This window comes from Heteronotia binoei, chromosome 1, assembly GCF_032191835.1.
Source record: "Heteronotia binoei isolate CCM8104 ecotype False Entrance Well chromosome 1, APGP_CSIRO_Hbin_v1, whole genome shotgun sequence".
Classification (NCBI taxonomy): domain Eukaryota; kingdom Metazoa; phylum Chordata; class Lepidosauria; order Squamata; family Gekkonidae; genus Heteronotia; species Heteronotia binoei.
Window position 1 is genome coordinate 264,626,194 of NC_083223.1, and position 24,357 is coordinate 264,650,550.

Consider the following 24,357-nt stretch of genomic DNA (forward strand, 5'->3'; position numbering starts at 1 on the left):
TTGAGGTAAAAAAGAGAAGGACGGGAGTCCATGCTTTCTGGAATTAGAGAAACGGGTTTAGCCGCTGCCGGAGGCCCTGAGAATTTGGGAATGTGAAGCCTGTCTGAGGAACAAGCAAACAGAAAGAAAGGGTGTGGCTGTGAGGGCTGACTTGTGGCTGAACTGGAAGATTCCACTTCGAAGGGGCTGGCCCAAGGCCCATCTACGCAGCCGCCTCTCCCCCTTGTTTCCTGTTTCCTAGGCCACAGAAAGCAAAGAAGGAAGCCCAGCTGCAAGAAGGTGGGTGGATGTGGCCCTCCCCCCCCCCCACATTCTGGGTCTGGGGCACTGTGGCAAAAGAGGGTGTTTTCTGGCAGGGGTGGGGGGGGGGCAGCAGGAGGAGACAGTGGCTGCCTGCCGTCTCTCACTGACAGCAACGGGAGAAGAGACCAGCAGCCCTGGCCTGCTCTTGGGACTTTTGCCTTAGGCAGAACAGATCTGCCTTAGAATCAAGAAAGTACTAAAGACAGAGGAGGAAGGATGTGGACAGAATTGAGGAGTCCAGAGGAGAGCGAGGAGGAGGATCAGAGGCCTGGCGACCAAGCCCTGCATGGAAAAGCTGAGGGACTTGGGAATCTTCAGTCTGGAGAAGAGGAGGTGGAAGGGGGGGGGGGACATGATGGCTCTCTGGAAGTATCTGAAGGGCTGTCACTGAGAGAAGGGCAGGAAGCTGTTCCTGTTAGCGGCAAAGGGCAGGACTCATAGGTTTAAATTATGCGTGGAAAGATACCGGCTGGAGTTTTTTTACAGTCAGAGTTGTTCAACAGTGCAATCAGCTCCTGAGAGAGGTGGTGAGCTCCTTCTCTCTGACAGTTTTTAAGCAGTGGCTGGACAAATCCTTGTAAGGGATGCTCTAATCCGGGGTGGCCAAACTTGCTTAACATGAGAGTCACATAAAATAAATGTCAGATGTCTGAGAGCTGCAAGACACGAACACCAGATGTTTGAGAGCTGCAAGAGGAGGGAGGGAAGGAAAATAAATGTGGGAGAGAGAGGTGGAAAGAAAGCAACTTTAAACTTTAAATGGATTCTCCAAGCTGCCAGCCAACAGGGCAGTGGGGGCTTCGAGAGCCACACAATATGTGCGAAAGAGCCACACGTGGCTCCCGAGCCACAGTTCGGCCACCCCTGCTCTAGGCTGATTCTACACTGAGCAGGGGGTGGGACTAGATGGCCTCTAGTTGCCTCTTCCAGTGTGATTGGACGATTCACAGCAACTAATCCTAAAAGTCTGGAGAGAAAAAACTGCCTGGATTTGCTGTTCATGGTACCAGTATAGGTCAATTTTCCAGCCAGACTGTAGGATGTCAGCCCTTGCCCCCCCCCCGACCTCTCCCTTTCATCCTCCTGTCAAACTAGAGATTTATAAGCTCTTTAGCAGAAGCTTCATAGCTCAGTTTGGTATAGTGGTTAAGTGTGTGGATGCTGAGAAAACCGGGTTTGATTCCCCACTCCTCCACCTGCACCTGCTGGAATGGCCTCGGGTCAGCCATAGCTCTGGCAGAGGTTGTCTTTGAAAGGGCAGCTTCTGGGAGAGCTCTCTCAGCCCCACCCACCTCACAGGGTGTCTGTTGTGGGGGAGGAAGGGAAAGGAGATTGTGAGCGGCTCTGAGACTCTGAGATTCAGAGTATAGGACGGGATATAAATCCAATATCATCATCATCTCCTTCTCCTCCTCCTCCTCAGGCCAGCCTGGTCTTGTTGGAGCCTGGAAGCTAAACAGGGGCAGCCCTGATTAGCACTTGGATGGGAGACTACCCAGGAAGTCCATGGTCTCTGTGCAGACCACAGCGTTGCCAGTTCCCCCCTGGCCATCATCAGCGGGTTCGGGGGTAGGGTTGTCTCACCCAAGTTGGAAAGCTCCTGGAGATTTAGGGATGGAGCCTGGGGAGGACCTCAGTGGGGCACGATGCCATAGAGCCCACCCACCAGAGCATCCATCTACTCCATGGGAACTGATATCTGTACTCTGGAGATGAGCTGTCATTCCCGGGGGATCCCCAAGTCCCACCTGAAAGCTGGCATCCCTAGCAGGGAACGGCCACCACTGCTGTTTGTCTCGGCCCCGATCTGGTTGACCCAGGCTAGCTGGATCACGTCAGATCTCAGAAGTGCTGAGGAGGGTCAGCCCTGGGGAATAATTGGATGGGAGACCACCGAGGCAGTCCAGGGTTGCTATGCAGAAGCAGGCACCGGCAAGCCACCTTGGAATGTCTCTTCCCTTGGAAACCCCGTGGTCTAGTTGTGATTTGACAGCTTATTATTGTTGTTGTTTTGTTATTATTATCGTTATTATTTTGGCCCTATGCAATAAAACTGATCTCTCTCTCTCTCTCTCTATCAGTCATCTGTCTCTCTCTCTCTCTCTCTATCATCTATCTATCTATCTATCTATCTATCTATCTATCTATCTATCTATCTATCTATCTATCTATCTATCTATCTATCTATCTATCATCTCTCTCTCTGTCTAGCTCTCTGTCTCTCTCTCTCTATCATCACCATCATCTCTCTCTCTCTATCAGTCATCTGTCTCTCTCTCTATCATTTCTCTCTCTCTCTCTCTCTCTCTCTCTCTCTCTCTATCTATCATCTCTCTCTCTCTCTCTCTCTCTCTCTCTCTATTCTTTAGGGTGCAGATCTGCTCGGATTTATCTGCTTATTTTATTTGGTCAATTGCCATGTGGAGAGAGGGTGTTATAATAAGAACCATATGAGATTTTGCGAGTTTTTGAGTTAATCGCTTCATCATTGGCAGATGTCAAAATAATTCCATATCAAAAAGCACCCTTCTGTTATTTTTAGATATTGTGCGTGTGCGTGTGTGATGGTAGCAGAAATCTTAGAAAAGGCTTTCCATTCTACAAGGGATAAAAGGAAAGTACCTCTTCTTGGACAAAGCCCAAGGACCGATATAACACTGCAGGCACCAGTTTATGCATTCTGTCTTAGGTCTGGGAAAGAAGGTAGCCTGCCTCTTCTAAAAATGATGGTTGCCATCAGGGCTTTTTTTGCAGCAGGAGCTCCTTTGCCTATTAGGCCACGCCCCCCTGATGTAGCCAATCCACCTGGGGCTTACAGTAGGCCCTGTGCGAAGAGCCCTGTAAGGAATTCTAGCAGGACCTCCTTTGCCTATTAGGCCACACTCCCCTGATGTAGCCAATCCTCCTGGAGCTTCCAGTAGGCCCTGTACTTAGAGCCCTGTAAGGAATTCTAGCAGGACCTCCTTTGCCTATTAGGCCACGCCCCCGTGATGTAGCCAATCCACCTGGGGCTTACAGTAGGCCCTGTGCGAAGAGCCCTGCAAGCTCCTGAGTCCCCAAGCTCAGGCCTCATGGCTCCAACGAACCAGGCAGGAACCACATTCCAAAGTCATGACATTAGTTTATGTTATGTTATGAGCAGCCCCGTGGCACAGAGTGGTAAAGCTGCAGTACTGCAGTCTGAGCTCTCTGCTCACGACTGGAGTTTGATCCCGGTGGAAGCTGGGTTCAAGTAGCCGGCTCCAGGTCGACTCAATCTTCCATCCTTCCGAGGTGGGTAAATTGAGTCCCCAGCTTGCTGGGGGGAAAGTGTAGAGGACTGGGGAAGGCAATGGCAAACCACCCGGTAAAAAGTCTGCCGTGAAAATGTCATGATGCAACGTCACCCCAGAGTCAGAAACGACTGGTGTTTGCACAGGGGACTACCTTTACCTTACGCTCTTGGGGGATTGGCTACATCAGGGGTGTGTGGCCTAATATGCAAAGGAGTTCCTGCTACAAAAAAAGCCCTGGCTGCCATCGTAAGAAGAGCCCTGCTGGATCAGACCAGTGGTCCATCTCTAGTCCAGCATCCCGTCTCACAAAGCAACCAGCCAGTTCATCTGGAGAGTCAGCAAACAGGACATAAAGGCTGAGGCTTCCCCTGATGTTGCCATCCAGCACCTGCAGACAGTGTCGCCAATTGTGGGAGAGTTGCCTGAAGAAGGTGCTTCGTTCTCCTGACCCTTTCTTGCAAGCCCAGGGAAATGCTGATCAACACTTTGGGGTCAGTCAGCAATTTTTCTCCAGGCCAGTTTGGCCAGGGATCCTGGAGAGTTTTTGCCATCTTCTGGGCATGGAACAGGGGTCACTAGGGATGGGTGTGTGTGAGGAGGAGTATTTGTGAATCTCTTGCATTGTGCAGGGGGTTGGATTAGATGACCGTGGAGGTACCAGTTTGGTGTAGTGGTTAAGTGAGCAGACTCTTATTTGAGAGAACCGGGTTTGATTCCCCACTCCTTCACCTGCAGCTGCTGGAGTGACCTTGGGTCAGTCATAAGTCTCTCAGCTCAACAGCAGTTCTTGGAGAGCTCTCTCAGTCACACCTACTTCACATGGTGTCTGTTGTGGGGAGGGGAAGGGAAAGGAAGGAGAAGAAGACTGTAGATTTATACCCTGCCCTTCTCTCTGAATCAGAGCGGCTCACAATCTCCTTTATCTTCTCCCCCCACAACAGACACCCTGTGAGGTGGGTGGGGCTGAGAGGGCTCTCACAGCAGCTGCCCTTTCAAGGACAACTCCTGCCAGAGCTATGGCTGACCCAAGGCCATTCCAGCAGCAGTAAGTGAAGTAGGGAGGAATCATACCCGGTTCTCCCAGATAAGAGTCCGCACAGTTAACCACTACACCAAACTGGTTTACAACCAAGAAGATTGTAAGCCACTCTGAGACTCCTTCAGAAACTGAAAGACAGGGTATAAATCTCTTCCTCCTCCTCTAAAGCACTTCAGGGTGGGATCAGTTTTCTACCACTTCATCCCACAACACCTCTGTGAGGGAGGTTAGGCTGACAGAAAGAGTGATTGACTCTAGATCTCCCAGTGAGTTCCATAGCAGTGTTGAACCTGGCTCCTCTACTAGAAAAAAAAGAGACTGGGCTTATACCCCACCCTTCAGTTAGAGTCTCAGAGCATCTCACAACCTCCTTTCCCTTCCCCTCCCCACAACAGACACCCCGTAAGGTAGGTGGGGCTCAGAGAGCTCTGAGAGAACTGCTCTTGAGAGAACAGCTCGGAGTTCAGTCCAGCAGCTGCATGTGGAGGAGGAGCAGGAAATCCCAGATTAGAGTCTGCCCCTCTTAACCACAACACCAAACTAAACTCTACCCCTTAATAACAGCAATCGCAATAATATTGAAAATAATTTTTTTTAAACAGGCGTGTTGAACTCATTTGTTTCGAGGGCCAGATCTGACATAAATGAGACTGTGTGTCATAAAATGTAATGCCAGGTAGTAGAGATATAAACTTTATAAAGGACACAGACAAACACAATTTAAGATTTTGTATCTTTTCCGTGTGATCAAGGGAACTGGGCAAAGGAAGCTCTGGCTCTTTCCCTCCCACCCCCCCCCCCACAGGGGATGAGGAGGGGGCAAAACCTCAGCCAATAGAAGGAAAAGAGGCTTGGCTCAGTAGCTCTGCTGTGCGAATGAGAGAGCCTGGCAAAACAAGCTTCCCTTCCTCCCCAAGGGAGGAGCTTCAGCCAATGGGACAAAATGGAGGCTTTCCTCTGCAACTCTGTGTGATGGAGCAAGCCTGGCAAAGCAAGCTGTGACGCAGAAGGAAACAAAAGAGGGAGAAGAAAGCAGATTTGCTCGCAGGCCTTATAGGAACCCTCCGGGGGCCTGATCTGGCCCCTGGGCCGCATGTTTGACACCCCTGTTTTAAAAGAAAACAGAAAGTTCTTGCTCAGGGAAGTAATCAGCCGTGTGATGCAGGTCCATCAAAACCTTAGAGATCAGCAATTTTGGCGGGCTAAAATCTCCCTTCAGCAGACATGGCCTTTTGCAGCGAAAGCACTTTTGCAGCGCTGGGCAGATGTTGCGTGGCGTCAGAATCCAGCTGGTAAATTTTTAACCAAGCAGAGAGATTGGGAGAGGGGAAGTCTGGAGGCCCAGCCTTGGGAACAGAGTCTGTCTGAGCCAGAGACACAGTTGGAGGCCAAAGTGTGGGAAACGGGAGTGGCAAGATGGCAGGTGCGTTCTAGCCAGTCCTGCGGTGAGGGCACAGGCTGGTAGTGGTTGTGCCATGCAAACAGCCAGCAGCTGAGGAAGGGAGCACACGCTTCAGTCATGAGGTGGTGCCGTGATTACTGGGGGCCGAGTATCGGCAGCGTGCTGGCGCCGTGCCTCTTCCCGAGGCAGAGTTTTACCTCAGCCAGCAGTGTTCCTTTTGTTCCCCAGCAGACGACATGGCCTCCCTCACCCAGGAGCTGGGCACAGCCTTCTTCCAGAGGCAGCAGCTGCCGGCGTCCATGGCCGACACCTTCTTGGAGCACCTGTGCCTTCTGGACATCGACTCTGAGCCCATCACGGCCCGCAGCACCAGCATCGTCTGCACCATCGGTAAGTCCCTGGGCACGTAGGCTGGGGTGTGTGTGTGGGGCTGAAGCCATGTTGTCCCTTGTCTCTCCCTGAAGAAGGATTTTGGGGAATGGGGAGTTCCCCTTGCCTAGTCTAAAGAGGACAGTGCAAGGAAACTGGTCCTCCCCTCATTGTACTGCGGAATGGCTGCCCTCTTATTGGGCCACTGCAGTGCATTGTGGGGAAATGGGGCCTTTGTCATGGCCAGGTCTAGGATCTGGGGGCTCCCACCTGCCTACTGCCGGGGGCCTCCCTCCGGCATGCCCCCTACTTGTCTGTGCATCCTTCTCCCGCTTTCAAGGCCTCTAACCAGGAGTGGAATTCTAGTAGGAGCTCCTTTGCTTATTAGGCCACACACCCCTGATGCAGCCAGTCCTCCAAGAGGTTACAAAAAAGAGCCTTGTAAGCTGTTGAAGGATTGGCTACACCAGGAGGGTGTGGCTTAATATGCAAAGGAGCTCCTGCTAGAATTCCACCCCTGCCTCTCACGGTCTGCGCTCAGCTCTCTGCAGCACCTGCGCATCCCTTTCCCTGTGCTCCCATTCATGTGTCCTTCCTTCGTAACTCTGGGCAGCTGGGAGCATGTGTGCAGACAGGTGGCAGGGAGACATTACTGGGATATTTGGTGAATGTAGCAGAGCTTGCCCAGTCACAGAAGTGTGATTCTGAGTGCGGTAAATACGATTCCCAAGAGGTCTATGGCAAAAAAGTGGTGAACTTAACATGTATTCAAGGTAGGGTTGCCAGGTCCAATTCAAGAAATATCTGGGGACTTTGGGGGTGGAGCCAGGAGACTTTGGGGGTGGAGCCAGGGGCAAGATTGTGACAAGCACAATTGAACTCCAAAGGGAGTTCTGGCCATCACCTTTAAAGGGACCGCACACCTTTTAAATGCCTTCCCTCCATTGGAAATAATGAAGGATAGGGGCACCTTCTTCGGGGAGGGTCATAGAATTGGACCCCCTGGCCCAATCTTTTTGAAACCTGGAGGGTATTCTGAGGAGAAGCACGGAATGCTATCCTGAGAGTTCTCTCAGCCCCACCTACCTCACAGGGTGTTTGTTGTGAAGGAGGAAGGTAAAGGAGATTGCGAGCCGCTCGGAGACTCTGATTCAGAGAGAAGGGCAGGGTATAAATCTACGGTGGTCTTCTTCTTCTTCTTCTTCTTCTTCTTCTTCTTCTTCTTCTTCTTCTTCTTCTTCTTCTTCTTCTTCTTCTGCTGCTGCTGCTGCTGCTGCTGCTGCTGCTGCTACTACTACTACTATAAGCAACCCTGCCCTGCTAGGGAGAGAACTCTATCTCTGTTTTGATTCAAAAGCCTGCAGGAAACACTCAGGGCAAGAAAGCTGAGAATACCCGCTTTCTCTTTAAAAACAAAGCTTCTAGTCCTTACGGCTACAAAGACTCACTTGCAATGGGCAATCCTGGTCAACATCTTGGAAACCAAAAGGCTGCCGAGTTTCTAGACCTCATGGGCGCAAATCGCTGCTTGACGGCAAGAAGGCAAAGCTTGCTGAAGTCTCTGAATTTTGGCGGAACGAGGTTTCTAAATCTCCTTGCCCTGACAGACCACATCAGAATAAATTACGCTGAGTAGTAAAATTGTGGAATGAATTGTGCAAAATAAGTTGGGCGGGGTGGGGGGAGAAGATGCAGCCTGATGTATTTATCCTGGGGGGCTGGGCTTTTTCTTGATGTGGAATTTGGTTTCCTTGGATTCAGAATTTCAGTTGTTTGTGTGTCAGGGAGGCAACGTCAGATAAACGGCTCTGGGCATCTGGGGTGGGCTTGGTCACGTGTGTGGTTTCGCGGACCTCTCGATGAACCTATTTATGTCCTGCCTTTTGAGAGAAAGCTCTCCGAGGCATCTTTCACAATTAGATAAAACGCATTATGTGGATCCAAAGACCCTAAAATAATGCAATAAAATACAATTCCCTGGAGAAGAAAGCACCGTGCTAAATGCCTTGACCTCGATAGGCCAGGCTAGCTCGATCTCGTCAGATCTCACACGCTAAGCAGCATTGGCTCTGGTTAGAATTAGGATGGGAGCAGGGGTGGGATTCTAGCAGGAGCTCCTTTGCATATTAGGCCACACACACCCTGTTGTAGCCAATAGTTCATCCAGTCCAGCACTCTGGGTCACGCAGTGGCCAAAACCCAGAAAGAGTTCCATCTATAACTTGTGGCTAATAGCCACTGATGGACCTCTGCTCCAGATATTCATCCAACCCCCTCTTGAAGCTGTCTATGCTTGTAGCTGCCACCAATTCCTGCAGAAGAGTGATTTCCACACGTTGATGACTCTTTGGGTGAGGAGGTACTTCCTTTGACCGGTTCTAAGCCTACTCCTCATTAATTTCATGGAGTACCCACAAGTTCTTGTATGGTGAGAAAGGGAGAAGAGGACTTCTTTCTTTACCTTCTCTATCCCATGCATCATTTTGTAAACCTACCTACCTAACAGTCCCAGGAGGAGCAAAGGTTATATAAGGATTTGGTTCTGAGCAGGGCTTTTTTCATAGAAAAAGCCCAGCAGGAACTTATTTGCATATTAGGTCGCACCCCCTGACACCAAGTCAGCCAGAACTGCGTTCCTGTGTGTTCCTGCTCAGAAAAAAGCACTGGTTTTGAGCCCCAGGTAGGGTTGCCAAATCTAACTCAGATAATATCTGGGGACTTTGGGGGTGGGGCTGGGAAACTTTTGGGATGGAGCCAGGAGACTTTCCCTAAAATAAATAAATAAAGACACAGCAGTGCAGTTTCCCTGAATGCAGTCTTCATTTCCTCACCCAAGCAGCTGCAAATCATCTCTCTCTCTCTCTCTCTCTCTCTCTCTCTCACACACACACACACACACAGAAGCAAAAATAAAACCGTTTGCAATCCCACACTGGTGTGGTCTCATTGGGGCAATTTACTCATGATTTGCTGAACTTCCAATAACCCAGGGGAACCAAAGGTTCAAGTTTACCCTTTCCTATGCAAACGACCTCTGAAAAGCTTGTACAACCAACGGAGGGTCTGGGCTGCTTTCACAGCTCCTGGGAGCAGCCACGTTGTTCTGCCTGCTCACCCTGCCCCCGTTCAGCCTTAAAGACACAGACACACCATCCCAAAAGGAAGCCTTGGCAAGCTTTCTCCGAGCGTTCTGAAGGGGAAAGGCGCATGATAGCTGTGGGGGCAGAGCTTCCCCCCACCGGCCAGCTGACTGGGGGCAGGAAGGAGCCTGGGAAAGCGGGAGAACCCCCGCTGGGACCTGGGGACTGGCAAGCCTAGCCCCAGGGTGGATGTCAGGCTACCCCCAAAGCACTGTGCAAACCACTCACCAGCTCTGCCACCACCCCCACTGCAGGTCCTGCTTCCCGTTCGGTGGAGATGCTGCGTGAGATGATCAAGGCCGGGATGAACATTGCAAGGCTGAATTTCTCGCATGGCTCACATGAGGTACAAAGAGGCATCTCCGGGAATTTCCAGAGCTGAAGTCCCTCCCCTCTCCACATCTCCAGGGATTTCCCTACCCAAAGGTGGCAACCCTAGCTCCCCACTGAATCTTGGGCAGGGATCCTAGAGGATTTCTCATCTGGAAAGCCCTGCTCCATCTTCCAAATGAGAGCCGATTTGGTGTAGAGGTTAAGTGCGCGGGCTCTTATCCGGGAGAACCGGGTTTGATTCCCCACTCCTCCACTTGCAGCTGCTGGAATGGCCTTGGGTCAGCCATAGATCTGGCAGGAGTTGTCCTTGAAAGGGCAGCTGCTGTGAGAGCCCTCTCCAGCCCCACCCACCTCACAGGGTGTTTGTTGTGGGGAGAGAAGATATAGGAGATTGTCTGCTGCTCTGAGACTCTGTCCTTGAAAGGGCAGCTGCTGTGAGAGCCCACTCAGCCCCACCCACCTCACAGGGTGTTTGTTGTGGAGAGAGAAGATATAGGAAATTGTAAGCTGCTTTGAGTCTCTGATTCAGAGAGAAGGGCGGCATATAAATCTGCAATTTTCAAAAGGTGTCTTTTTCAGTCAGGGATCATTTTGTAGAAAAATAGGTGGTGGAGCTCATTAGCATAACTAGTTAGCACATGAATGCAACGCAAGAAAGGAGAGCCCTGGGCAAGTGAGGCCTGCTTGGTCTGGCTAGAGTTCCAGCCAGCCCAAACAGTCCTCGCTTACTTGGGGCTCTCGTTGGCCGCCTCCCCCACCCCACAGTCAAAAGGCCAGCAAGCCACCCGCCACACAAAATCACATAAGTGGAGAAAGGGTGGCATGGGTTTCTCCAGGGGTTAATGAGGGCTGCTGGGGGTGTGGCAAAGGCCCTGGTGGCTGGCTGCCCGCCCGCTCTCCTAATCCAGGGATTGTTATGCAGCTGCACCTACTATTCAATGGACAAGGTAGGTGGGGAGGGGGAGAGGGAACCCTCAGAAAGGTTCAGGAACTGCGCTCCTGTGAGCTCCTGCTGAATTCAAGGCCTGGTTTCAGTACCATGCAGGTTCCATTGAGAATATTCGGGCTGCTACTGAAGGATTTGCCTCCAACCCTGTCTTCTACCGACCTGTGGCTATCGCGCTGGATACCAAAGGGCCAGAAATCCGTACCGGACTGATCAGAGGGGTAAGCCTGGGGGAAGCCATTGTGTTGGGCATAAGGGGTGCAAAATCTCTGGAAATTCTGAAACAATGGTAACAATACGTTTCTGGGGGGGGAAATGCAAATTTCATAAAAACTGAAACCTAGTATTTACTTAAATGAAAGACCAGTTTCTTTCCCAAGTATGACATCACACAAAGGAGAGGATTTTGTTTTACATTTGCAAGCTAGTTTACAGTTATGGGAACATGTGTGTTAAGTGCCATCGAGTTGCTTCTGACTTACAGTGACCCAGTAGATCAATGTCCTCCAAAATGTCCTGTTGTTAACAACTTGACTCAGGTCTTGCAAAATGAAAGCTATGGCTTCCAGGCCTGTAGCCACAGGGGGGCCTGTGGGGGCTCCACCCCCTGATTTCCGGGGGGGGGGAAGTATCATCACCGTTGCTTCAACCACATCTCTTATATGAACATATGAAGCTGCCTTCTACTGAATCAGACCCTCGGTCCATCAAAGTCAGTATTGTCTTCTCAGACTGGCAGCGGCTCTCCAGGGTCCCCAGCTGAGGTTTTTCACACCTATTTGCCTGGACCCTTTTTTGGAGATGCCGGGGATTGAACCTGAGACCTTCTGCTTTCCAAGCAGATGCTCTACCACTGAGCCACCGTCCATCTCTTAGCCTTTGTCACTTTATTAAATTACTTTCTTTTTGGCCCAGCATTGCTTTATTGCATTTTATAATCTGAGCCTGTTTGTGGGTGTTTTTGTTTGACCTCTGAAGAAGACCATTTCAGGTCAAAACGCATCAGGTCAAGTGGTTTCCCATAGTTGTTGTATGATTTTACTAAGGAAGGAGGCTAATGATGGACAAGGGCATCTTCCATTAGCAAGTGAGGACTTGCCTGGTGTTTTCTCAGGCATCCCTCCTTTCTGCCCAGTCTTTTAACAACTGATATCATTTGTACTTGTTTTAAACTCTGGTTTTAAATTGTTTTAGTGTATTTGTGGGTCAGCTTTTTAATGGCTTTTAAGGTGAGATTTTGATTTTTATGTTTTAATTTGTTAGCCGCCTTGGTGGCCCTATGGGGGGCGGAAAGGTTGGGTTAAAAATCCTGTTAATTGATAGAAGAAGACGAAGAAGAAGACGAAGAAGAAGAAGACGAAGAAGGCAAGAAGACAAAGAAGACGAAGACGAAGAAGAAGACGAAGAAGAAGACGAAGAAGAAGATGAAGAAGAAGAAGACGAAGAAGACAAAGAAGAAGACGAAGAAGAAGACGAAGAAGAAGACGAAGGATGGCATATAACATCTAATGGGAGAGGGCTGCCACCACATCTGGATCCATAGCGCTTTTATTCCTAACTGCCCAGGATCTGTGCGCGTGAGAAAGAAAATATTACACGATCCTCCTGAAGTAGCATCATTGTCATTTATCTGATTGTTTTATTGTTTTAATATTGTTTTTGTTACTGTCTATTTTATGCTGTTAGTTGCCTTGAGTCTGTACAGAATGAGCGGGATATAAATATAACGCAAATAAATAAATAAAATAAGGAGAAGGAGAAGAAGGAGGAGGAGGAGGAGATATTGGATTTATATCCCGCCCTCCACTCCGAAGAGTCTCAGAGTGGCTCACAATCTCCTTTCCCTTCCTCCCCCACAACAGACACCCTGTGAGGTGGGCGGGGCTGAGAGGGCTCTCACAGCAGCTGCCCTTTCAAGGACAGAGTCTCAGAATGGCCTACAATCTCTTTTCCCTTCCTCCCCCACAACAGACACCCTGTGAGGTGGGTGGGGCTGAGAGAGCTCTCACAGCAGCTACCCTTTCAAGGACAACCTCTGCCAGAGCTTTGGCTGACCCGAGGCCATTCCAGCAGGTGCAAGTGGAGGAGTGGGGAATCAAACCCGGTTCTCCCAGATTAGAGTCCACCACTCTTAACCACTACACCAAACTGCCTCTACACCAAACTGGAGAAGGAGGAGGAGGAGGAGGAGGAGGAGGAGGAGAAGAAGAAGAAGAAGAAGAAGAAGAAGAAGAAGAAGAAGAAGAAGAAGAAGAAGAAGAAGAAGAAGAAGAAGAAGAAGAAGAAGAAGAAGAAGAAGAAGAAGAAGAAGAAGGGCAGCCTGGAGAACTTCACTGATCTAAAATGCAAGGTGTTATTCAGAACAGAACAGAACATAAAGTATTAAAAGCTGCAAACAATGATACTAACATCAGAAGAGCCCTGCTGAATCAGACCAGTGGTCCATCTAGTCCAACAACATGTCTCACACAGTGGTCTCAACCAGTGCATCTGAACGGCCAACAACAGAGTCGAGAGGCTGAGGCCTTCCCCTGATGTTGCAACCTGGCTCTGGGATTCAGAGGCTTAATGTCCCTGAATGCAGAGGTTCCCCTCAGTCACAATGGCTTGTTGCCATTGATAGACTTCTTCTCCATGAATCTATCTAATCCCCTTTTAAAGCTGCTTATTCCGGTGGCCATCACTACCTCCTCTGACAGCAAATTCCACATTTTTAATCACTGTCTGTGTAAAATAATATTTCCTTTTATTAGCAGTAGTATCATTATTCCTGTTGTTATGAAAGAGGCTGCTCATGTTCTGAAGTTGCATCTACAGGGAGAGAACAAGGAAGTGGAGCTGATAAAGGGATCCCAGATGATCGTAACCACAGACCCAGCACTCCGAGAACGCTGTGACCAGCACAACATCTGGGTAGATTATGCCAACCTGCCAAAGGTTGTCAAGGTCGGCAGACGGATCTTCATTGACGACGGGCTCATTTCTTTACTGATCAAGGAAATACGTAGGTATCTTTTCCCTGTCCCTGGGACAGAGTCCCCTTTTGCCATCCACTACCAAGTGCTTGTGGGGGAAGGTGGCATGGTATAGTCCAGGAGTGGCCAAACTGTGGCTCGGGAGTCACATGTGACTGTTTCACACATCTTGTGTGGCTCTTAAAGCCCCCACCGCCCCATCAGCTGGCTTGGAGAAGGCATTTCTCTCTTTAAATCACATTGCCATGCCAAGTCAGCTGGTGGCTTGGAGAATGCATTTAAAGTTAAAGTTGCTTTCTTTCCACCTCTCCTTCCACCCATCTATTTTCCTTCCTCCCTCTTTCCCTCCCTCCCTCCCTCCCTCCCTCCCTCCCTCCCTTCCTTCCTTCCTTCCTTCCTTCCTTCCTTCCTTCCTTCCTTCCTTCCTTCCTTCCTTCCTTCCTTCCTTCCCTCAAACATCTGACTTATGGCTCTCAAACATCTGGCATTTATTCTATGTGACTCTTATGTTAAGCAAGTTTGGCCACTCTAATCAGGGTTGCTACTTGGATGGCAGCCCACCAAGGAGGACTCTGCAGAGGAAGGCAATGGGAAGCCACCTCTGTTTCTTACTTACCTGGAAAGCCCCTTGCTGAGGTTTCCATAAGTTGGTTGTGACTTGATGGGGCTGATATATGTACCAAAGATTTCCTTGTTTCCTAATCCTTCCACAAACCAATTCTTTCTGCTGGTCAAGTCTACCATCACTTGAAACTTCAGTACCTTGGTCAGCACCCTCCATTTAATACCCCCCACAAAGCAATGTCTAGCTCGGGGTGGTCAAACTTGCTAAACGTCAGATGTTTGAGAGCTGCAAGATGGAAGGAAGGAAGGAAGGAAGGAAGGAAGGAAGGAAGGAAGGAAGGAAGGAAGGAAGGAAGGAAGGAAGGAAGGAAGGAAGGAAGGAAGGAAGGAAGGAAGGAAGGAAGGAAGGAAGGAAGAAAGATGGGGCAAGGAGGAGATGTGGAAAGAAAACAACCTTAACTTTAAATACATTCTCCAAGCCACTGGCTGGCTTGGCTTGAAGAAGTGATTTAAAGGGAGAAATGCCTTCTCCAAGCTGGCCGAAGGGATGTTGGGGCCACACAATATGTGTGGAAGAGCCATATGTGGCTCCCAAGCCACAGTTTGGCCACCCTGGTCTACCTCAACTGTGACAATAATTTGAAATAATTTGGTTTGTATCAGTAGAATAAATCAAGAGTCCTCTGGCATGCAAAATTTATTCCAGTGGCACCTTAAAAGAGTACCAAAAAATGGAAGATTAATGAAAGCTTATTTTGGAATATCTACATGCCGCAGGACTTCTGTGGTATCCTTATCGTCTCATCTAGTGGGCTTGGAGTCCGCAAACTTTTTGAGCCTGCGTGCACCTTTGGAATTCTGACACAGCATGAGAGGTGGAGGCACAAAATGGCTGCCAAAAATAGGTGCCACAGGAACCAGCTACAAAATGGCTGCTGCAGTTTGCTTTCAGTCACACAGTGGAGGTTCCAGTTTCAGTCCTCAGTGTCTCCAGTTAAAAATGACCAGGTAGTAGCAGATATGAGACTTCTGCCTGAGACCCTGGAGAGCCATTGCCAGTCTGAGTAGACAATACTAATGTTGACTTACCAAAGGTCTGATTCATAAGAGAAGCCATGTTGGATTAGGTCAGTGGCCCATCCAGTCCAACACTGTCACACAGTGGAAAAACAACAACAGGTGCCATCAGGAGGTCCACCAGTGGGGCCAGGACACTAGAAGCCCTCCCACTGTTGCCCCACAAGCACCAAGAATAAAGAGCATCACTGCCCCAGACAGAGAGTTCCATCTATACTTTGTGGCTAATAACCACTGATGGCCCTCTGCTCCATATATTGATCCAATGCCTTCTTGAAGCTGTCTATGCTTGTAGCTGCCACCACCTCCTGTGGCAGTGAATTCCAGTATGTGGTTTCATGTATTCAACCTTTCACCTCTGCCTTTGGAAAAGTGTCACTCTGCTGGCACTTTCTCAGCCTGTCCCAGGCCTTGTACAGCATCCATCCTGCCAGTCTTTTACACTGACGTCTCTTTCTTCCTTTTTTCCTCCCCAAAACGCTAGGCCCCAATGGCTGCCTGGTAGAAGTGGAGAACGGGGGGATTCTCTGCAGTCGCAAAGGGGTCAACCTGCCAGGAGCCAAAGTGGACCTGCCGGCAGTGTCTGAGCGGGACATCCAGGACCTCCAGTTCGGCCTGAAGCATGGCGTCGACATCGTCTTTGCCTCCTTCATCCGCAAGGCCAGCGACGTGGCTGCGGTCCGACAGGTGCTCGGGGAGCGTGGCCGCAGCATCAAGGTCATCAGCAAAATCGAAAACCACGAGGGGGTCAAAAAGTAACTGTCCCCTTCTGTCTTTCCTTGCCCTTCTCTTTTACCCAGGGATCTGGGGTGGTGGGGAAAAAGAAGACGACACTGGATTTATATTCCACCCTCCACTCAGAGTCTTAGAGCGGCTCACAATCTCCTTTTTCTTCCTCCCCCACAACAAACACCCTGTGAGGTAGGTGGGGCTGAGAGACAACCTCTGTGATAGCTATGGCTGACCCAAGGCCACTCCAGCAGCTGCATGTAGAGGAGTGAGGAATCAAACCCGGTTCTCCCAGATAAGAGTCTGCACACTTCACCACTACTCCAAACTGGCTCTCTGGGAGGGGGCAAGTGTCACACAGTTCCCCTTTCCTTATTCTGGGAGCTATTTCAGTATCTATTTACATTCTACTTACCTGAAAAGAAGGCCAGGATGGCATAAATAGGGGTCCACCTGGAGTTCCCTCTAAGCTGAGTGAGTGTGAGCTAGCTCACAGATTTTTAGCCTCCAGCTCACACGTTTTTGTCTTAGCTCGGGAAGGATGGCCCCAGAGCATACTAATTGATGCAGTAGCTCACAACTTTAATGCCAGCAGCTCACAAAGTAGGATTTTTGCTCACAAGGCTCTGCAGCTTAGAGGGAACATTGGTCTCGACCCTCCTTCTACCCTCACAACAACCAATGTGGGAGGGGCCATGGCCCAGTGGTAGAGCATCTGCTTGGCATGCAGAAGGTCCCAGGTTCAATCCCCGGCATCTCCAGTTATAAGTTCTAGGCAGTAGGTGATTGGAAAGACTTAAGCCTGAGACCCTGGAGAGCTACTGCCCATCTGAGTAGAAGCCATGACTGAGTGGTAGAACATCTGCTTGGTATGCAGAAGGTCCCAAGTTCAATCCCCAGCATCTCCAGTTATAAGGCCAGGCAGTAGGTGATGGGAAAGACTTTAGCCTGAGACTCTGGAGAGCTACTGCCCATCTTAGTAGGAGCCATGACTGAGTGGTAGAACATCTACTTGGCAAGGCTTTTCTTGTAGCCGGAACTCCGTTGCATATAAGGCCACACCTCCCTGATGTAGCCAATCCTCCAAGGGCTTACAAGGCTCTTAGTACAGGGCCTACTGTAAGCTCCAGTAGGATTGGCTACATCAGGGGTGTGTGGCTTAAGATGCAAAAGAGTTCCTGCTACAAAAAGAGCCCTGCTGCTTGGTATGCAGAAGGTCCCAGGTTCAATCCCCAGCATCTCCAGTTGTAAAGGACCAGGCAGGAAGGGATGTGAAAGACCTCCACCTGAGACCTTGGAAAGCTGCTGCTCTTGTGGATCAAAAACTGGCTGAGTAATAGGAAGCAGAGAGTGAGTATAAATGGGCAGTCTTCGCTGTGGAGGACGGTAAGCAGTGGGGTGCCGCAGGGCTCTGTACTGGGTCTCATGCTCTTTAACTTGTTCATAAATGATTTGGAGTTGGGAGTAAGCAGTGAAGTGGCCAAGTTTGCGGATGACACTAAATTGTTCAGGGTGGTGAGAACCAGAGAGGATCGTGAGGAACTCCAAAGGGATCTGTTGAGGCTGGGTGAGTGGGCGTCAACGTGGCAGATGCGGTTCAATGTGGCCAAGTGCAAAGTAATGCACATTGGGGCCAAAAATCCCAGCTACAAATACAAGTTGATGGGGTGTGAACTGGCAGAGACTGACCAAGAGAGAGATCTTGTGGTCGTGGTAGATAACTCACTGAAAATGTCAAGACAGTGTGTGATTGCAATAAAAAAGACCAATGCCATGCTGGGAATTATTAGGAAGGGAATTGAAAACAAATCAGCCAGTATTATAATGCCCCTGTATAAATCGATGGTGCGGTCTCATTTGGAGTACTGTGTGCAGTTCTGGTCGCATTATAAAACGAATAAAAGGAAGTACTTCTTCACCCAAAGGGTGATTAACACGTGGAATTCACTGCCACAGGAGGTGGTGGCAGCTACAAGCATAGCCAGCTTCAAGAGGGGGTTAGATAAAAATATGGAGCAGAGGTCCATCAGTGGTTATTAGCCACAGTGTGTGTGTATATATATAATTTCTTTGGCCACTGTGTGACACAGAGTGTTGGACTGGATGGGCCATTGTCCTGATCCAACATGGCTTCTCTTATGTTCTTAGGGCCACTGTGTGACACAGAGTGTTGGACTGGATGGGCCATTGGCCTGAGCCAACATGGCTTCTCTTATGTTCTTATGCCTCTCAGAGTAGACAGTCCTGACCTTGATAGATTGATTGTCTGATTCAGTATCAGCAGGGGTGAAATACTAGCAGGAGCTCCTTTGCACATTAGGCCACACACCCCTAATGCAGCCAATCCTCTAAGAGCTTTTACAAAAGAGCCCTGTAAGCTCTTGGAGGATTGGCTACTTTGGGGTGTGTGTGTGGCTTAATATGCAAAGGAGCTCCTGCTAGAATTCCACCCTGGAGTATAAAACAGCTTCGTGTGTCCATCTGAGAACCACCTCAAGCTCCTTGAAGGGAAGGTGGAATAAAAACATATAGGTATTTTTCACTGCCCTGATTTCATGGAACTTGTTCCTTTGGCTTAGCAGTATCCCCTCTTTACTCAGAACTGTGGTTTTTTTTAAAGCTGATCTCTGTCTGTCACCTGCTCAAGCTGCTGTCTCTGCATTTTAGACTTTGCAGCCCAAGATGGCCTTTCTTGCCCTATTTTTAGCACAGATACAGGCATACTTCTGTGGCTTCTAACCTTCCTGTAAGGAGCCTTTCTCCATTTTAAGGGGCTTTTCTGTTATAGGAAGAGCCTCTTCGGTTTGAGGAAGGCATCCAGCTTTGTGCAGTGGGGCGGTAAGATAGAGGTACATGTTGGATCAGGCCAATGGCCCATCCAGTCCAACACGCTGGGTCACAAAGTGACCAAAACCCAGGGGCCCTCAGGAGGTCCACCAATAGGGCCAGAACATCAGAAGAGCTTCCCCTGTTGCCCCCCCAGCACCATGAACACAAATCATCACTGCCCCAGATATTAGAACATAAGAGAAGCCATGTTGGATCAGGTCAGAGGCCCATCCAGTCCAACACTCTGTGTCACACAGTTGCCAAAATCATCAGGAGGTAAGACCCACCCCCACTGTCTGTCTTTTCTGTTTGGCCCTGTCACCACCTGAGAGCCAGCTTGGTGTAGTGGTTAAGAGCGGTGGACTCTAACCTGGAGCACCAGATCTGATTCTCTACTCTTCTACATGAAGCCAGATGGGAGATCTTGGGTCAGTCACAGTTCTCTCAGAACTCTCTCAGGCCCCCTCCATAAGTCCACCTAGTGGTGCATAACGCAAAAAAGAGTTAAAACTTAAGGCTTCCAGACAATCTTAGGATCTCCTGGCTATACTTCACGCAATGCCATACCATAATTAATTAATTAACCACCTGCTATTGCTTCCTGTCAGCTTTGATGAAATCCTGGAGGCCAGTGATGGCATCATGGTAGCTCGAGGTGACCTGGGCATCGAGATCCCTAGTGAGAAGGTTTTCCTTGCTCAGAAGATGATGATCGGTCGTTGTAACCGTGCCGGGAAGCCTGTCATATGTGCCACTCAGGTGAGCTCCTGGAGACGCCGTGAATTGGATCCTGCTCCACTAGATCTCATAGGCAAGAAACATCCCATGTTATCCTTCCCAACCAGCGGAAAGGAGAGCTACTTAGACTGCTTCTACAGTTGCATGTAAAAAGAGCCCTACTGGATCTGTCCAATGAGGGTGTGTCTAGTCCAGCATCCTGTCACACACAGTGGCCTCAATCAGTTCCTCTGGAGGGCCAACAACAGGGCAGAGAGGCCAAGGCCTTCCCCTCAGAAGAACATCAGAAGAGCCCTGCTGAACCAGACCAGGGAGGGTCCATCTAGTCCAGCCTCCTGCCTCACACAGTGGCCTCAACCAGTTCCTCTGGAGGGCCAACAACAGGGCAGAGAGGCTGAGGCCTTCCCCTCATAAGAACATCGGAAGAGCCCTGCTGGATCAGACCAGTGAGAGTCCATCTAGTCCAGCATCCTGTCTCACACAGTGGCTTCAACCAGTTCCTCTGGAGGGCCAACAACAGGGCAGAGAGGCCAAGGCCTTCCCCTCAGAAGAACATCAGAAGAGCCCTGCTGGATCAGACCAGGGAGGGTCCATCTAGTCCAGCCTCCTGCCTCACACAGTGGCCTCAACCAGTTCCTCTGGAGGGCCAACAACAGGGCAGAGAGGCTGAGGCCTTCCCCTCGTAAGAACATCGGAAGAGCCCTGCTGGATCAGACCAGTGAGAGTCCATCTAGTCCAGCATCCTGTCTCACACAGTGGCCTCAATCAGTTCCTCTAGAGCAGGGGTGGCCAGACTGTGACTTGGAAGCCACACGCAGCTCTTTCACACATACTGTGTGGTTTCTAGAGGTAAAGGCTTATTCTCAAGTAATCGTGCTTAGCTTCAGGACCTCAGTCAGCCTCTAAGCGCTGACCCATAAGGAGGCGACTTGCCACCATGTGTGAAGTGGGAAAGAAGGGGGAAATAGGCAGTCTTGCAAGCTCTTCTTCTCCATCTCAGAGGTCAACCAGATACCTAGAGAGGGAAAGAGAACAGAACAACTGAAGGAGCCACTGAAAGGGGGTGGAATTAAGGCAGGTGGTGCAGGGCTCCCCTTTAGTTTCATAGCTCTTTTAGGAGCTGTACTTACTAACCTTGGTTTCAAGGCAAAGAGAGATGCATAATGCTGCAAACGGTGGTCAGTGATTTATATGATACATGCATGTTTCCTTCTTCCACCGGTACCAAAAAATACTTCCCTAACCTTTCCCTATGCTGGTCTTATCGGGACTGTTATTCCCAGCTTTTTAAAAAAGTCTCCTTCTAGCATGGTTGTGTTGTAAAGTGCATACATATAGAATCATAGAGTTGGAAGCGACCTCCAGGTTCATCTAGTCCAACCCCCTGCACAATGCAGGAAACTCACAAATACCTCCCCCTAAATATGAATTTTATCTTGCTGTGCAAAGAATGTGTTGAGAGTTTTAATAAAGACAAGTGTGTAATAGTTATTCATGTCTTGTAGCTCTCAAACATCTGATGTTTGTTCTATGTGGCTCTTACGCTAAGCAAGTTTGGCCATGTAGCAGGAAAATAACGAAGCCCCACACATTGCTTGCTTTGAAACGAGGTATTTTACTTTGACATCAAAGTAGAACTTGTCGGCATAAGCCCAAAATGACTAAGTTAAAATCATCAGCCTTCTGACCATTTTTATTCACAACTCAAAACAAGCAGACAAGCCCACCAGCCTTATCTATTCAAATGCCCCACCTTCCTGTATTTTCTAGTAGTTTTCCACAGTCCCTCTGCCTTCATGCGTTTATCAGTTTTAAAAACATCTGAAGAGCCCTGCTGGATCAGACCAGTGAGGGTCCATCTAGTCCAGCCTCCTGCCTCACACAGTGGCCTCAACCAGTTCCTGTGGAGTCCAACAACAGGGCAGAGAGGCCGAGGCCTTCCCCTCAGAAGAACATCAGAAGAGCCCTGCTGGATCAGACCAGTGAGGGTCCATCTAATCCAGTATCCTGCCTCACACAGTGGCCTCAACCAGTTCCTCTGGAGGGCCAGCAACAGGGCAGAGAGGCCGAGGCCTTCCCCTCATAAGAACATCAGAAGAGCCCTGCTGGATCAGACCAGTGAGGGTCCATCTAGTCCAGTATCCTGCCTCACACAGTGGCCTCAACCAGTTCCTCTGGAGGGCCAACAACAGGGCAGAGAGGCCGAGGCCTTCCCCTCATAAGAACATCAGAAGAGCCCTGCTGGATCAGACCAGTGAGGGTCCATCTAGTCCAGTATCCTGCCTCACACAGTGGCCTCAACCAGTTCCTCTGGAGGGCCAACAACAGGGCAGAGAGGCCGAGGCCTTCCCCTCATAAGAACATCAGAAGGGCCCTGCTGGATCAGACCAGTGAGGGTCCATCTAGTCCAGCATCCTGTCTCACACAGTGGCCTCAACCAGTTCCTCTGGAGGGCCAACAACAGGGCAGAGAGGCCGAGGCCTTCCCCTCATAAGAACATCAGAAAAGCCCTGCTGGATCAGACCAGTGAGGGTCCATCTAGTCCAGCCTCCTGTCTCACACAGTGGCCTCAACCAGTTCCTCTGGAGGGCCAACAACAGGGCAGAGAGGCTGAGGCCTTCCGCTCATAAGAACCTAAGAGGAGCCCTGCTGGATCAGACCAGTGAGGGTCCCTCTAATCCAGTATCCTGTCTCACACAGTGGCCTCAACCAGTTCCTCTGGAGGGCCAACAACAGGGCAGAGAGACTGTGGACTTCCTCTGATTTGTGGTGGTGCAAAGTGCTGTCAAGTCCCTTTCAGGGAAGAAAGTGTGTAGTACAGGGGTAGCCAAACTTGCTTAACATAAGAGCCACATAGAATAAATGTCAGATTTTTGAGGGCTGCAAGACATGTACGTCAGACGTGAGAAGGAAGGCAAATGGAGGGAGAGGTGGAAAGAAAGCAGCTTTAATTTTAAATGCATTCTCCAAGCCGGCAGCTGGCTTGGCTTGGATAAGTGATTTAAAGAGAGAAATGCCTTCTCCAGATCAGCTGACAGAGCGGTGGCTGGTGGGAGCTTCAAGAGCCAATGGGTGTGAAAGAGCCACATGTGGCTCCGGAGCCACAGTTTGGCGACCCCTGGCAGGGCAGCAGTTTTCATGAGCATCTAAAGAAGTGAACAGTGGCTCATGAAACCTCACACCCTGCCACAAATTTTGTTAGTTTTAAGGTGCTATCGGACTCTTGCTGCTAGAGACAGTTTGGTGTAGTGGTTAAGAGTGGTGGACTCTAATCTGGAGAACTAGGTTTGATTCCCCACTCTTACTCCTCTTCTCCTCTGCTTTTTTTTTGTAGCAGGAACTCATTTTCCTATTAGGCCACACCCCCTGATGTAGCCAGTCCTTCTGGAGCTTACAGTAGGTCCTGTAAGAAGAGCCCTGGAAGCTCTTGGGGAATTGGCTACATCAGGGTGTGTGTGGCCTAATATGCAAAGGAGTCCCTGCTACAAAAAATGTCCTGCTCTGAAGAAAATGGATGCTTCGGAGGGTGGACTCTAGGGTTGCCAATCCCCAGGTGGGGGCAGGGGATCCCCCGGTTTGGAGGCCCTCCCCCCGCTTCAGGGTCATCAGAAAGCAGGGGGAGGGGAGGGAAATGTCTGCTGGGAACTCTATTATTCCCTGTGGAGATTTATCCCCATAGAAAATCATGGAGAATTGATCCGCAGGTATCTAGGGCTTTGGGGGGGCTGTTTTTGGGGGTAGAGGCACCATATTTTCAGTTTAGCATCTAGTGCCTCTCCCCAAAATACCCCCCAAGTTTCAAAAAGATTGGACCAGGGGGTCCAATTCTATGAGCCCCAAAAGAAGGTGCCCCTATCCTTCATTATTTCCTATGGAAGGAAGGAATTGAAAAGGTGTGCCGTCCCTTTAAATGTGATGGCCAGAACTCCCTTTGGAGTTCAATTATGCTTGTCACAGCCTTGATCTTGACTCCACCCCTAATGTCTCCTGGCTCCACCCCCAAAGTCTCCTGTCTCCACCCCCAAGGTCCCCAGATATTTCTTGAATTGGACTTGGCAACCCCAGTGGACTCTGAGGCATTGTACCCCACTTAGGTAGTGCCCTGTCCTGCCCAGGTTCCATCACTGAATCTCCAGGAGTTTCCCAACCTGGATCTGACAACCCCATGACCCCATCCCCCACCAGTGGCCAGGGGCGACCTGACAACCCTACCTGCAGGGCTTTTTTTGTAGCAGGAACTCCTTTGCATTTTAGGCCCCACCCCCTGATGTAGCCAGTCCTCCAAGAGTTTACAAGGCTGTTCATACGGGGCCTACTCTAAGCTCTTGGAGTATTGGCTCCATCGGGTGTGTGGCCTATTTTGCAAAGGAGTTCCTGCTACAAAAAAGCCCTGCTCCTCATACAGTCAGCTGGGTGACCTTGGGTCGGTCAAAGTTCTCTCAGCGCTCTCACAGCCCCTCCTACCTCACAAGGTGTCTGTTGTGGGGGAGAGGAAGGAGATTGTAAGCCACTGTGAGACTCTATGAAGGGAGAGTATAAATCCGACTCCGACTCCTTCAGACAGAATGACACAGCTATGCATCTTGATTGTTCAGGAAGGAGGACCATACTGTTTTGACAAGACCTTTAATTCAGGAT

General features: G+C 49.8%; 1 protein-coding gene across 2 annotated transcripts in view; it reads left to right on the forward strand.

Annotated features, from left to right (window-relative positions):
- The first annotated feature begins 231 nt into the window (after positions 1-231).
- PKLR (pyruvate kinase L/R) overlaps positions 232-24,357 on the forward strand; it is a 36,949-nt gene continuing 12,823 nt past the window's right edge. Inside the window, exons 1-7 of one of the 2 annotated variants that reach the window (XM_060255223.1) lie at positions 232-279; positions 6,251-6,409; positions 9,783-9,874; positions 10,897-11,028; positions 13,625-13,811; positions 15,908-16,178; positions 19,590-19,740. In XM_060255223.1, the coding sequence (XP_060111206.1) occupies positions 6,256-6,409; positions 9,783-9,874; positions 10,897-11,028; positions 13,625-13,811; positions 15,908-16,178; positions 19,590-19,740 (987 nt within the window). In that variant the 5' untranslated portion in view covers positions 232-279; positions 6,251-6,255. Of the gene's footprint in view, positions 280-6,247; positions 6,410-9,782; positions 9,875-10,896; positions 11,029-13,624; positions 13,812-15,907; positions 16,179-19,589; positions 19,741-24,357 lie in introns of both variants that reach the window. The other variant, XM_060255216.1, reaches the window with a different exon arrangement.